At 39.8% G+C, this 14083-nt stretch overlaps 2 protein-coding genes, 1 long non-coding RNA gene and 1 other non-coding gene across 5 annotated transcripts; 2 read left to right on the forward strand and 2 right to left on the reverse strand.

Moving 5' to 3' along the window:
* Positions 1-6607: 6607 nt before the first annotated feature.
* Positions 6608-7816, reverse strand: LOC131247900 (protein transport protein SEC13 homolog B-like). The gene has a single exon (XM_058247853.1). The coding sequence runs from the start codon at positions 7720-7722 to the stop codon at positions 6811-6813; it is 912 nt and encodes a 303-aa protein (XP_058103836.1). The 5' UTR covers positions 7723-7816; the 3' UTR covers positions 6608-6810.
* Positions 7817-8414: 598 nt separating this feature from the next.
* TRNAV-CAC (transfer RNA valine (anticodon CAC)) lies at positions 8415-8488 on the forward strand. The gene has a single exon. It is a non-coding gene; the product is annotated as a tRNA-Val (tRNA).
* Positions 8489-8694: 206 nt separating this feature from the next.
* LOC131247901 (uncharacterized) lies at positions 8695-13667 on the forward strand. Of its 2 annotated transcripts, none has more exons than XM_058247854.1 (4): positions 8695-8838; positions 11385-11495; positions 11614-11686; positions 13171-13667. In XM_058247854.1, exons 1-4 carry the CDS (start codon positions 8795-8797, stop codon positions 13444-13446), a joined length of 504 nt encoding a protein of 167 aa, XP_058103837.1. In that variant the 5' UTR covers positions 8695-8794; the 3' UTR covers positions 13447-13667. The 2 variants fall into 2 exon arrangements, with proteins under 2 accessions (XP_058103837.1, XP_058103838.1); XM_058247855.1 differs by having other exon boundaries at positions 13174-13667.
* Positions 10526-11030, reverse strand: LOC131247902 (uncharacterized). The gene is made up of 2 exons (XR_009172080.1): positions 10930-11030; positions 10526-10622 (listed from the first exon to the last, which is right to left on the reverse strand). It is a non-coding gene; the product is annotated as an uncharacterized LOC131247902 (long non-coding RNA).
* Positions 13668-14083: the final 416 nt, after the last annotated feature.

The raw sequence follows: 14083 nt of genomic DNA on the forward strand, positions 1-14083 counted from the left end.
AAAATAACCCTGCTTTTATTAGAAATGTCTTCTTACGCCCTCACTTTGTGTATGGTATAGATTAAATTTGAATGATGAAAATGCTTTAGTCTCGTCTGCTTCAAGCAGATGATTTTTTATTTTTTAAATTTTTAATATGAGAATGAAATTTCACACACGCACTGATGTGTGTTGGACATCCCATCATGGTGGGTCGCCTTTAGGCTATGGGATGTCTTAAAAATCAGTCATGTCCAAAACTCAAAGTGGACCACACCATTTGAAATAACGTGAAATCATACCTAAAACATCTAAAAGCTTTAATAAGGTTCACTTGAGTTTTGGAATAGCTCGAAATTTGGTGCGACACTCGGACCTTTTAAATGGCAGATTGGGCCACCTATCATCGATGTGAACTATTCATTCATTTAAAAATCTAGGAGCGAGCCATGGTGACTGACCAAATTATCCTAGTCCTTTAAATGGGGCCAATTTGTTACAAATGTCAATTGTTTACAGGCCATAAATCAAATGGTTACAATTATCAAATCAAAATGTTGCTTTACCATCATAAGAAATAAAAAATGGGTTCCATCGACCATATGTTTCAAGATGATGATTTGACCTATTATATTTCTCCAGTCAATCTTGACTGTCCATTTTCATGCTATTGATTAGAAGCTTAGGATCACCTGATTGGCATGATTTTTGCATCATGGTTTGCTCATATTTGTATAAATTGATTGACAAAAGGCCACCCTGTGTGCCGTTTAAAAAGGCTTGGGGACATTGCACGAAGGGTGTCAGCAAAACTCCTATACATAAGTCCAGGTGGATTCCCTGTTACAAGTGGTACCTAGAGGGCTCCATCCTGTTAACACTTCCTCGATAGGAGGATTAGGTTTTGGTTCCATGATGAATGGTGAGGAACATGAAGATTACAAGTAACTATTACTGTATTTGCGCTTCTCCAAGCAGAAAATCCATATATCCGAGCTTAAGTGGATCAAAACTAACCGTAAGTACACGGTCAACCATCCGACACGATATGCTCAAGCCAAGAACCAAACCAAAGCAAGAATAATGGATTAACAGAGGAGAGTTCAAAGCACAAGACCGTCAACCGATCATGCGAATTACTCGTTGATAAATGAAAGTTACTTATGCAAAGCATGCCCCTAGTGGATCTCAACTCAAAAATCATTGGACACGAACTCAAAAATCAGGATGCTATGAATGTATCTTGCCAATCACCATGAGTAATAAATGGCTACCGCTCCAAGATCTTATAGATAGAAGGTATCGAAAACTTAAATGACGTAGAAGAGAATAGATTGCTTTCAAGGATTAGGATATCAGAAGTGAAAGAAGCTTTGTGAAAAAGAACTGCAAGGGAGATACTGGCTTATTTTGGTTGACAAACTTGTATGAGACCAAAGAATATGCTACAAATGAATGAGTATTGCATTGCCTATTTACAAGAGCAAAGGAGAGATACAGAGCTACACTTAACTATGGGGGATTAAACTTATTAGTCATACTATGAAACTTTTGGAGAGCATGATTAGAGGAATGTATCAAAAAGTAAATTTCCATTTAGGTGGAAGGCTCCCCTACCCCTTTTCTTCCAATAAACTTTGACAGCAGCTCTTTTGGCAACCAAATCCAAAAGGTGTGGGTGGAGATTTTGAGATCAGAATGGTGAGATCCTCATTTAATTTTTTTAAATTTTTTTTGAAAGATGACAATTTTATTAGGAAAAGCCAAAAAAAGAAGACGAAAGAAAACAAAGCAAAAGGCAAAGGAAACTGCACAAAAGACAAATACAATAATCAGCCCCAGAACTGGAAGAAAAACCCAAAGAACCAAACAACTAAGGAGCCCAATTCCTAAACAATACAACAACTCTAGAAAACACCCCAGCCGACAAAATCTTAAGATTTCTAAAGAGCCCATCATTCCTCTCAGCCCACATAGCCCACAGAACTGCCATAAGAATGGCCCTCCACTTGCTTTTCCCCAAAGCCCCTTCTGGATTCACATGATAGGTGAAATGGAGGCTCTCGATAGACTTGGGCATATACTACGAGACCCCCGCCAAACGAAGAACACTCCACCAAACATCCATAGAGAAATTACTGTGGATAAAGAGATGATCCACTAATTCCTTGGCTTGAAGGCACAACAGAGAAACATTTGGAATAATCATGCCTCTTTTTCTCAAATTATCGACTGTTAGACACAATTCTTGCCAACCAGCCACACAAACGCCACAACCTTTGGAGGCACACCATAGAACTACACCGATCCCATGTGGCAGCATCTAGCTGATGGAGGAGCTGCTAGAGAGCTGTAGAACAATTGCACCAAGAAAAGGCCAAAACTCGCAATGGACCAACATAGGGAATCTTCCAAGCTTGGATCAAGGAAGTGATCTTGTAGACGAGAAAGGACCTCAGTGAGGTCCCGAATTTCGGAATTAGAAATATTCCTCCAAAATGGTGGAATCCATACCCCTCCTCCATTGCCATAAAAACAGTTGGCCACCAAAACATTAAGATTGGAGGTAATGGCAAACAGGGCAGGGAAGTCTTCGGAGAGATTGGAGGATCTGCGCCACAGATCCAGCCAGAAATTTATTCTGGAAACTTTCCTCGAGAGAAAGACAACCTTTCAAAATTTTCATGGGCCACCTTGGCAATCCCTTTCCAGAAAAAGGATGAACAGTAAAGAGAGGATCTAATCCACCATCCACGAGGAGATAATCCATATTTAGCAGCAACTATCATTCTACAAAGGCTATCATCCTCGCGTCCAAATCTCCAAGTCCATATGCCCAAAAGGGCCTCATTAACCACCTCCAATCTTTTTATTCCCGCTGCCCTTTCTGAAAATGGAGTACAAACCTCCCTCCAATTTAACAACAGGAACTTTTTCGAGGCTGAACCTCCTTGCCGCAAAATGTCTCTTCGGAGCTAATCAGTCTTAAGGATGAGAGACTTTGGACATGAAATAAACAGGTAAATTAGAAAGGGAGACCTTTATTAGATTTAATCTACCATCCAGAGATAACAATTTACATTTCTAGGATGACAATTTCCTCTCCAATCTTTCTATAACCCTATCCCAAAGAAACAATGCAGGTTTCCCTATACATAGGGGAAGGCCCAAATAGGTAGTAGGCAGAGCGCCAACCCTATATCCTAAGGATTCAGCTGGGGAAGAAGTTACCTCCGGAGTTAAATTGATTCCAAAGCACTCACTCTTAGACAGGTGAACTTTCAAGCCTGAGACCATCTCGAACCGGCAGATGGTCATACTCAAGAAAACACCATATGATCATTATCTTTACAAAACAACAAAGTGTCATTAACAAATTGGAGGTGACAGATATGCAGGGGGAAATTCTCCACCTTGAATCCCCTAAAGAGTCCTGTTTCTTGACCCCTAAACAAAATACGACTAAGAGCTTTAGTAATTAAAACAAAAAGAAAAGGGGATAAAGGGTCACCCTGCCGCAGGCCCCTTGAGGCCCGAAAAAATCCAAAGGGGTACCCATTGATAATATCCTCATTGAATTATAAGGCCCAACCAAAATTAAAGACTCCGACTTTGTGGAAGCCATGAGTCTCCTCCAACCAAGGTATTAAAAAATGGAAACATAATGGCCATACGGTAACAACACAAGCTGTTACGTGACATGGAATCATAACAACCCGTGTAAAATTTTTAAGACAATAATGGGCTTGTAAACAGTTGTTACAGGCTCGTAACAGTTCATTATGACCACGTATAAATCCCCTTTGCGGGGCTTTTTTCATTTTTCCCCATTTCTAACCCAATTTCAACTAGATTTGTGCAATTTTTTTTTAAAATTATTATTATTATTATTTTTTTTAAAACAAGATTTAATCCATTTTCGAAAAATTGATGATTTGAGGCCGAATAAGGAAATTTTGAATAAATAGGTTAAAATAATTACATTTTTTCCTGTTTTTCTTGCCGTGAATGTATTGATTTAGCATCATATCACCAAATTGACCAATTTTTGGTAGATTTGTGTTTGATTTGGCCATGTTTGTATAATTTTTTCATTTTTGTATTTTTTCTAATTTTTATATAATTCCCAACAAGTTTCAAAATTCTTTTTATTCTTTATAAAATATTTGGAGCATGGATTGTTCAAATACATGTTTGGATTTTAAATCTACACATGCATGCACTAAATCAATGTTTTTCATTACTTTTTCTATTTTTTGGTATTCATGGTAATTCTGGGTTATTTATAGTTACCATTTCCCCCCTCAAATTTCTTAAGGGGAATTATGCTAAATGGTTTGGAATATGCACTAATAGGATGGATCCCACAGATTTCGTGAATTTTTTGGTCCATTTTGAGGGCATTCAAGTGGTTCGAATCAGCTCGACACTATTCATTCAAATTTAATTTAAAAAATTTCCCCAATTTTCTTCAAGGAAATGATGTCAATGTTTACTGATATGAATTAGTTAGATGAATTCCACAGATTGCATTAATTTCAGGTGATTTTGGGTGGATTTAAGTGTATCTAAATTGGCTTGACACTATTCATTCGAATTTAATTTTATTTTCCCCCAAAATTCTTCAAGGAAATGATGCCAATGTTTAGCGATATGTATTAGTTAGATGAGTTCCACAGATTGCATTAATTTCATGCCATTTTGGGGGGATTTCATAAATCAACTTGACACCATCCATCTGAATTTAAGTTTTATTTTTTCCTCAAATTTATATTAAATCATTGATATTAGATATTTAAAATGTCAAATATAAGAGTTTCAAAGTCAGACTAACCCTCTAAAGTTAATAATATCATCAAACAACCCAAGACAGAATTCTTAACAAAGAATGGCCCATTATAGTATCATAAACATGTTCAAAACAATAAAAGAATACATATTGGGAATCCTTCCATTTTTCTAGTGTTTTTCACATTTTTTTCTTTAAAAAAAATTGACTGTCACGGGAGCAGTAATGTGACAGTCCAATAGCTGGCCATTACTAATATTGAATACCATGCCTCCAAGTGGTTAAAATGCTAGTGGAGTTCAAAATGCTCCCAGCTTTGGTGGAAGGTCATTCATGGACATCCATTGGCTGGGTGCTATCTGCAAAATGCATGTGGAAGGTTGCGGATATGATTGAAGAAGCTGGAGCTCGGAAGTAGGTGTCCGTCTCGCAAGTGGAACATGAAGCTAATGATGCAGCTAAGCAGCCTCTTACAGCTGGGGCTTCCAGACAATCCTTGTCCGTGATTGAAAGGAGATCCGGTTCGGATCTTGGGCTTGTTGGGATGCTTGTTCCCTGTCACTGGTTTTTGAGTTTTCTTGTTTCTTTGCCCTTATTAGTATTGGTGCTGCTAACACCTGTTTGAGCTAGTCTCAATGCTCTGTAGTATTATCTCCTTCTGCTTCTTTTTTTTTCCTAATAAAATCTTGTTTACCTCTTAGAAAAGAAAGGAAAAGAAAAAAACTTGGAGATATAACTAGAGAAATTGAGGTCTGACAGAGAGGTTCCTGTCAGGGTGGATATGAAGAAGATTGGAACTTTTTATGAAACTGGAGGATCACAGATGGGATTCATCCTAATTCAACCTTCAACCTCCAGATCGGCCAAGAATTATTACTCCACGGTTTCAAAACAGAGATGGACCATTGCCAAAATGAGCTCAACAATGCACAAGGACAGAATGCGGATGTTGTAAATCAGTAATCAACGATACCAATGACAACCCCATGCATTCGCTTCAGAATCCTTAAATTTCCATTTGACAGGCAGCAGGAGTTGCATATTCTTGGCACAATCTTTACCAGTCTTTCAGCAAAACAAAAAATCTGGTGTTCATGCAGCTTCTATCATTTCTGATGAGTTCATATCGTGAAAGCATCAAGCGATGTTCAAATTGGCAATTCTACTTCAAGTAGGCATATGCACTAAGGCTCATTTGGCACCTCGGATTTTGTATTCAACTTAAGAATCCAAATTGGGGATTTTCAATCTATCAGTTGTGTTTGGCAGCCTGGATTTTCAATTCCATGGAATCCAGCAACTGTGTTTGGCAACTTGGATTTCCAAAAAGAGCATTTCATAGAGGACGAGAGCAGTAATGACAATTAGAGAGTGCTTTCAAAATTCAAGATTTTGCACTCCACCTTTTCTCTTGGATATTAAAAGGGCCCCTTTTGAGGATTTTCAATCCTAGATGGATATAAAATCGAGGATTTTCCAAGGTGCTACTAAACATGATTTGAATTGAAAATCCTAGATTCCAAATCCAAACTGCCCAAAATCCATGCTGCCAAATGACCCCCCTCAATGTGCTTTCCTAATGTTATGTGTCAAGATACACTACGGCTTGCTTGGCAGCATGGATTCAGAATTTCAGAGGGAATTGTGTGGATTTCATTTTTTGGGTTGCTTGGTAGCAAGGATTTTGAGAGGGATTTGGATATCAGATGAATCAAAATCCCTCAAGAGAGCCTTTTCTGCATTCTTACCTCAAAGTTGATTTGCAAAATCCACTGCATTCTACAGGACTTAATATCCACTGCTACAACGAGCTCTAAGATACAAATTGAGATAGAGAAATGCAATGAAATGGAACAAAATTCAGATATACTAAATAAGATTTTTCCAAGATGATATTGTAAAACTTCATCGCCATCCCTAAATTCTTTCACTCATATTCTCAACAGAATTTAGTATTCAAAAACTAGTAACAAAAATATTCAGAAGAGAAAGAAAGAAAGAAACCGCTAGTAGATCAGCAGATATGAAATGCGATCCTCGATCTAGGGTTCGACGGTCGTCACCTGCTGCCACTCGCCATCCACCGCCTCTTTCCACAGTGTCACATTGTTGTTACCGTCCGCCACTGCTAGTATATTCCCAGTCAATGACCATGACACCCTCCACACCGGTGTCTTGAAATCGTTTAACACCTTCCCCTCCCAACGGTCCCCTTCCTTCGCCACCGTCCATATGACGACCGTCCCATCCTGCGAGGCACTTGCGATCGTTGACTTCGGAAGCCCAAGATTTGGGGCCCACGCCACGTCCCTCACCCAGTCTGCGTGCTTTTGGAGGGCGGGGAAACAATCCATCTTCCAATTCCCATTGTATAGCTTCCACACCTTCAACGTGTTGTCGCATCCACCAGAGACGAGCTTCTGGACGGGCGGATCGAGGAGGCCGGATCCGAAGAGGGCGCCGGGGCTGGTTGCGGGGGCCCAGGAGACGGAGGTGACGCCGACGGGGTGGGCCTGGTCGATCCGAGCGGCGTCCCAGGAGCCGTCGGATCGGGCGGTGAAGACGGAGATGTTGCCGTCGGAGGAGCCGCAGGCGAGGCAGAGGCCGAGGTCGTGTGGGGCCCAGGAGATGGAATTGACGGAGGATTTGTGATCGGTGAAGACGTGGGCCTGAGACCAGTCGTTGGGGTTGGAACCTTCCTTCCAAATGATGACGCGACCGTCGTAGGAGCATGAGGCGAGGATGGATCCGAACTTGGGGTGGGCCCACGCAACCTGCCAGACCGGGCCCTGGTGGCCCATCAGGGTGGCGAGGAGTTGCTGGGAGGTGGCTGTGACGCCGATGATCTTGACCGTTGCGTCGGATGATGCCGTGGCCAGGCGCTTCCCGTAGTAATCCATGTTCACATCATGAACCGTGTCCTGATGATCGGTCTCGACCTTCTGCGCAGGCATCTCTCTCCGTTTTTCTTTGAATCGCTCCTGCTGCTCTGGTCTCAATTGCAGTGGGAAGAACAACCCAATCGCGTGCCAGAACCGCTCGTGCTCCCTCGAGCGAACTTAAAAGTAGCGGATCATGCGTACTGAGTTACTCGGTACGCTTTTATCGTACTGAGTAAACACAGCTGGGCCTATTGTGAATGTATGTGGGTTATCCAACCGTCCATCTGTTTTTTCAGATCATTTTATTGGTTCAATCCAAAATTTAAATATGAGGAAATCTCAAGTGGACCACACCACAAGAAACAGTGGGAATAATGACCTTCACCCATGAAACATTTTTAGGGCCCACAGTGATGTTTATTTTTCATCTAACCTGTTCATAAGATCACACAGACGTGGATGAAGGCAAAACACAAATAACAGCTTGATCCCAAATTTCTGTGACCCCGAGAAACTTTCAATGGTAGAATTTCAATTCACACTGTTTCCCGTGGTGAGGTCCACTTGAGATTTGGATACAATTCATTTTTGGGATTAAGCCTTAAAATTATGTGTTAAAATGTATGGAAGGAGTTGATAAAATATTTCAATCACGTTGGACCCCATAGAGTTTACACAGTACGCTTTTTGACGGGCACAGTCAATTAAGGGTGCCTGTGATTTGATCTAATTAAGTATTTAAATACCAGAACAATAATAACTAAGTCTGGGTGGTGTAGTTGGTTATCACGCTAGTCTCACACACTAGAGGTCCCCGGTTCGAACCCGGGCTCAGACATTATTTAATTTTTATTAAATCTTTATTTCCTGAAATACTCAGGAGCAAAAGAGTGGCATCTTTATTTTTGGCTCCTTTATTTACTCTCAGTTGTTATGAAATACTAAGTAGCAAAAGAGTGGCCCCGGAAAGGAAGATCGAGAGATATGGGAAATTCCTGCCTTGGAATCAAAGCCTGCAAGAAGGATACGGGGAATTCCTGCCTTGGAATCAAAGCCTACAAGAAGAAAATGGCAGTTGCTTTATACAGACGGGAGACTAAGCAGAGGAAGATTTGCTGATTTTACCTCATTTCTCATTCCAACTATGGGCCAAAAGCTGGGAAGCTTTTGGGGGAGAGCCGAAGGCAAGTTCTTCCATTATTTTGTTTCCCTTTCCTTTTTCCCTTCTTTCGGAGGTCCTCTCTTGTTTCTGTATTTATGATTCTTTGGTTTTGTGAGGTTTCTGCGTCTTTATATATATTGGCTTTCTAAAGGACTTCGAGACGCCCTCATCTTGTCATATGATTTTGGTAGTTTTCCCTTTGCTTTCATGCCTGACGGTTTCTTTAGCCTTGGGGTTGGATTCTCAGTGAAAAGACATTCATGAGCTAATACACATGCTGTGAATGATATTAATTTGCTGCGGAAGCACAACGCCTGCATTAAAAAGAAAACGAATCTCCACTAGCCTGTTTGGGGCAAACAATCCATGGAACATGTGGGTCCCACACAAGAAAACACCTGCATTCTGATCCTTGTGGTTCAACTAGACAAAGTGGCAACGCTAGGGGTTGTTTGAATGCCCGATAAATTTAAGTTGTAAACACTTTACACCCGAAACATTTTTAGTTGTGAAGTATTTACAGTCTATCCTGTTTGGCTTTAAGCTAGAGAGAGAGAGAGAGAGAGAGACTATTAGTTGCATGCCTCCCTCGAAGAATTCAAAAGAAAGATAAAGACCATTGGACATTTAATAGGATTACCTGTACTTTAAAACACAACAAAATGTCTGGATTCTAAAAGCCTCTTTACTCTGTAAAGTGTTTACAGGCAATTGCAGGCATCCAAATGGCCCTTGTAATGTTTTTAACCCCTTTACAGCTAAAGTATTTTATAGGGATCTAAACAACCCCTAAGTTGGCTACATGTTGCCATTGCTCTCCCTCACCCCAAACAGGCCCTCTATATAGAAGTTTTTAAACTATATGGTAAGTAGACTCACCCACATTGCCTGGTCAACACACGACTTGCCTGAATCAATCCCATTTTTATGCCACACTGAGTAAAAAATGCGTTGACTTGGTGAGGCTACTAAATTGTAGAAACTTGACAAGGCATTGATTAGTTTTTTGGAGTTTTTTTTAGGTGACTCAGCCAAGTCAAAAGAAAATTGGATGATTCATGTCGCGAGAGGTAGTTGTGGACGATGAACTCGGTAATCCAACAAGGAAGAACAAAAACTTGACTTTTTTTTAATAAATGGAGTGTTCCACTATTTGTGAAAGCTTTAATTTTTTAAGTTCTCTTGTGTGAAAGAATAAGTGCAAATAGAAAACGCTTAGTTTTGTGTTACAACCCCAAGCAAGCATCAAGCTATCCATTTTTCAAAAGAGTAACTTATCTTACTCAAAGTATTTCTCCCCCCTTTTTAAGTAGATAATTGTAGAAACTTGACAAGGCATTGATTAGTTTTTTGGAGTTTTTTTTAGGTGACTCAGCCAAGTCAAAAGAAAATTGGATGATTCATGTCGCGAGAGGTAGTTGTGGACGATGAACTCGGTAATCCAACAAGGAAGAACAAAAACTTGACTTTTTTTTAATAAATGGAGTGTTCCACTATTTGTGAAAGCTTTAATTTTTTAAGTTCTCTTGTGTGAAAGAATAAGTGCAAATAGAAAACGCTTAGTTTTGTGTTACAACCCCAAGCAAGCATCAAGCTATCCATTTTTCAAAAGAGTAACTTATCTTACTCAAAGTATTTCTCCCCCCTTTTTAAGTAGATAATTAGAGAACATGAAAGTGGTCATCTTGTTAGGGCTTGTTGAATGCATTATCCTTCTTTTTTCTTTTTTCTTCTTTTTCATGGGCAAGTTGGGTTGGAATCTAAGACCTCAAAGTTGAAATGCACCCTGTCTACCAAGGTGTTCCATAACCTGCCGTTATCGTTATGACACACACACGCACACACACACACACACACACACACACAAAAGAAAAATCTGTTTTTATGGGTCATTTTTTATGTAACAGCTGTAACGGTTACCACGTAACCATTATGTAACAGCCGTCATGGCCGTTATGTAACCATTTTGGAATGCCATGCTGTCTACCATTGAGGTTCATAACGATTATAAGTCTAATAAGTGTAGAAATCCATATTATACTCTCCTTGTTCCAAGTTGCAATCCCGTTATTTCACCTCGGAGTAGAAAGGAATGTAACTGCAATATGATCATCAACTTTGTCATTTCCTCTTAGGTGAATTTTTGCAATTCAATTCATTTGTGCATCCAAACACATCCTTAATGCTCTCCTAGAGATGACACCACTACTATGGTTGAGGCCATGACAAAAGCAAGTAGCCCCCTTTAGGAAGCCTTGGCTTGTCATTTTTACTTCGCACAAATGGAGACGAAGAAAGCAATCATTCATGTAATGCCATCTTAAAAGTAATAATGCCATCTTAAAAGTAACATCTCCTTCCAAGAGTATCACCATCATTCAACATCATATATTTACCATCATTTAAGCATTACTTTTTAGTGGAACTGGAAACGGTATCTCTGCACACTAACACATGCATTGTAAGAAAATGAGATTTTATTTTACAATTCTTCAACTATTCTTTGAGTGCATGCTCCATTTTCTTTCATGGTAAGAGTATGTTTTTTTTTCCCCTTGTATGTTCTAGGCAGGCAACACGTGCGAAAGATATGTGATAAGATATTTGATCAGTGCATAGAAGGAAATGAAAGCGGTCTTTTGGGATTTAATGATCTTCACTGCGCTACATTGTTGGTCTATAAGTAAGAATGACTCACTCTTCTATGATTTATCGTTCAAGATTTTGCAGTGTCTTTTTATGTACATGCCCTCTTTTTATTGGAATATGATCACTATCAAATTTCACTTATTTCATTTCAGTGAAATCAATAAGAGTTTTCCTGGCCCTCACAAGGAACCCCCCTCTGCTGAAATAGTTAGAAACATGGTAGAGGTATGCCCTCTGTTTAATCCTCTATATGATGCCTCAAACTTTAAAATTTTAGCATTTGAAGTTAGATCACCAAACATAAGGTTTTCTGAGCCCAGAAAGTATGGCGCACATGTTCAAGATCCGAGCTTTCCGTCAGTTGCAACATACTGATATGATCTTCTACCAAAAAATCAACCCATTTCACTCAGGTACATACACCACAATGTGCCAAACAAAGGGGCGGTTATTTTTCTTTTCTAGCAATTGATTTTTCTATACTTTGTGTCCTGCCTGAGGAGTGAAATGGCCTGATTTTTAGGCCAGAAGATCTAAATAGTGTAGCCCACCTGAAGGAACACTCAGTCTCGCACATTCGTGACATATTGGCACATGTGCTTGCATGTGGATAGGTAGGGCTCTACAAACTTGTGGGCTTAGCAAACCTCCAGCAGACTAATTGCATAATGGGTCAAGGAAAAAACGGGTCCACTTAGAATCCACAGATGATTCACTTATATGCATCAGAGAACATGAACTTTAAGTAGGTGGCAGAGTAGTAAGAAGACTAAGAAGGCATGAATAATAAAAACAACTGCCAATAGAGTACATTGGATTATTTTCCAAATGAGCCCGAGATTGCATGATTCCAGTGAGTGTTTGGGAGATACAACCAAATAATCAACAACATATGAAAGGTTACAGAAGTTGGAAAAACTAGAAAATCTACTCAAAATTCATCAGATGTCTGCCATAAATAAATTGGCTTTGAGAAACCCTTGATATGAGTTGGATTGGTCACCTCCAAATACACAAATAAGTGGATTCTGATAAACCTTACTCTGATAGCATGTAAATTTTAGGGATATCTAAAATAGAATAGGAAATTCGGAATATCTCTATTAAATAAAAAAATGTAGAAATACTAGAAGATGAGAGAAAAAACTAAGCTGCCATCAAGTAAATGCAACTGAATCTGAAACTACTATCAAGCGTACGCATATTTAACATGGGCCACCTGATGAGTGGATCAGCCTGATTTTGGGCAATGGTATGTTTATGCAGACCCTCTTGATGAATGATCCAGATTTCATGCACGCCTGCCCTATCGGCACATGTTTTGTGAAGAAAACACCCATTCCTCCTTGCCCAAAATATTTAGCTGTGTGGTTATTTTTCCTATGGGGAAAAGATTGTCGGCATGGTGTCTGGTGTGCACATCTCCCCCTTATCTGTAAATTGTGCATGGAAATCATAACATGCATTTCAAAAGGGCATTTTGAATTTCACATTTTGACATATGCATTGTGGATTCATGCCAACCATCTTTAAGTGGTGGGAGCTGTGTTCTACCAACCCTGTCGATGCGTATTCTATGTATTGAAGTTTGTGCACTATCCTATATCATTGAGATATTTCCTATCTGTTTATTCATGCAATCTTTCTGACTTTGACATGGGTGCTAGAAAATTTTATGGATTTTGGATTTGGTTTGATAATGAATTCAGCAGCTTCTCGGTGCTCAAAAGCTTGAAGGGCTGGATCGGGAACGGTTCTATCTGTTGATTTTGGATTGGATCTACAAAGAACTGCGCCTCTTTGCTGTAAACAAGTTCTTTCTAGCTCTTTTAGCAGCCCCTGCAATGGCTGAAGCCACCAAAAACTCAGGCAAAAAGGTGCCCTGGGTTGAGAAAGTCATAGAGAAGATTCCAACTCCAATTTTCATCTCTGCATACACTGTTGCACTTGTACTTCTCCAAGATTTCAGCCTCTCTGTTTATTAGATTGCTTTATTAGATCGCTTTCGCAGTGAACCCATGTTGGGGCTGAAAGGTCGAACCCAGTTGCATCAGGTCCGTGTATGCTCCAGTCAGTTGTATTCGTCACGAACATTTTACTTTGTAATTTCTCATCTGATTCGTAACTAGTTCTTACGTCTTCCCTGTAATTATCTATATTGTCGAAAATGCATGCATGCTTATTGTTGAAATTACTAGTTTGGGACTGTTGGATGCACTTATATTTGTACACGATAAAGATGAATGATCACATACGATCAGTCACTTGTTTGGGACCGTTAGATGCGCCTATATTAGCGTATGATAAAGATGAATGATCACATGCAACCAGAATATCCTAGGCTTGCCATTCTACACTGTTTTTCTCATGCAACGGGTCACATTTGCAGGACGTGTGAGCCTCCCAAGAGGTGGGAACCATTATGAAAATAAACATTAGTGCAAAAACTAGGTGATCCACTCATCAGGTAAATGGATGGCTGATGGCTGGACCCAACTTACAAGTGGGGTCCACTTGATAATGTTGGGGGACTGTAGAAGCACATGGAGATGAGTTAAGTAGAGTAATCCAATCGCACCAAGCAAGCACAAAGAGAACACAACAATTTTAACGTGGAAAAAT

Source organism: Magnolia sinica, chromosome 6 (assembly GCF_029962835.1).
Source record: "Magnolia sinica isolate HGM2019 chromosome 6, MsV1, whole genome shotgun sequence".
Taxonomy (NCBI): Eukaryota; Viridiplantae; Streptophyta; class Magnoliopsida; order Magnoliales; family Magnoliaceae; genus Magnolia; species Magnolia sinica.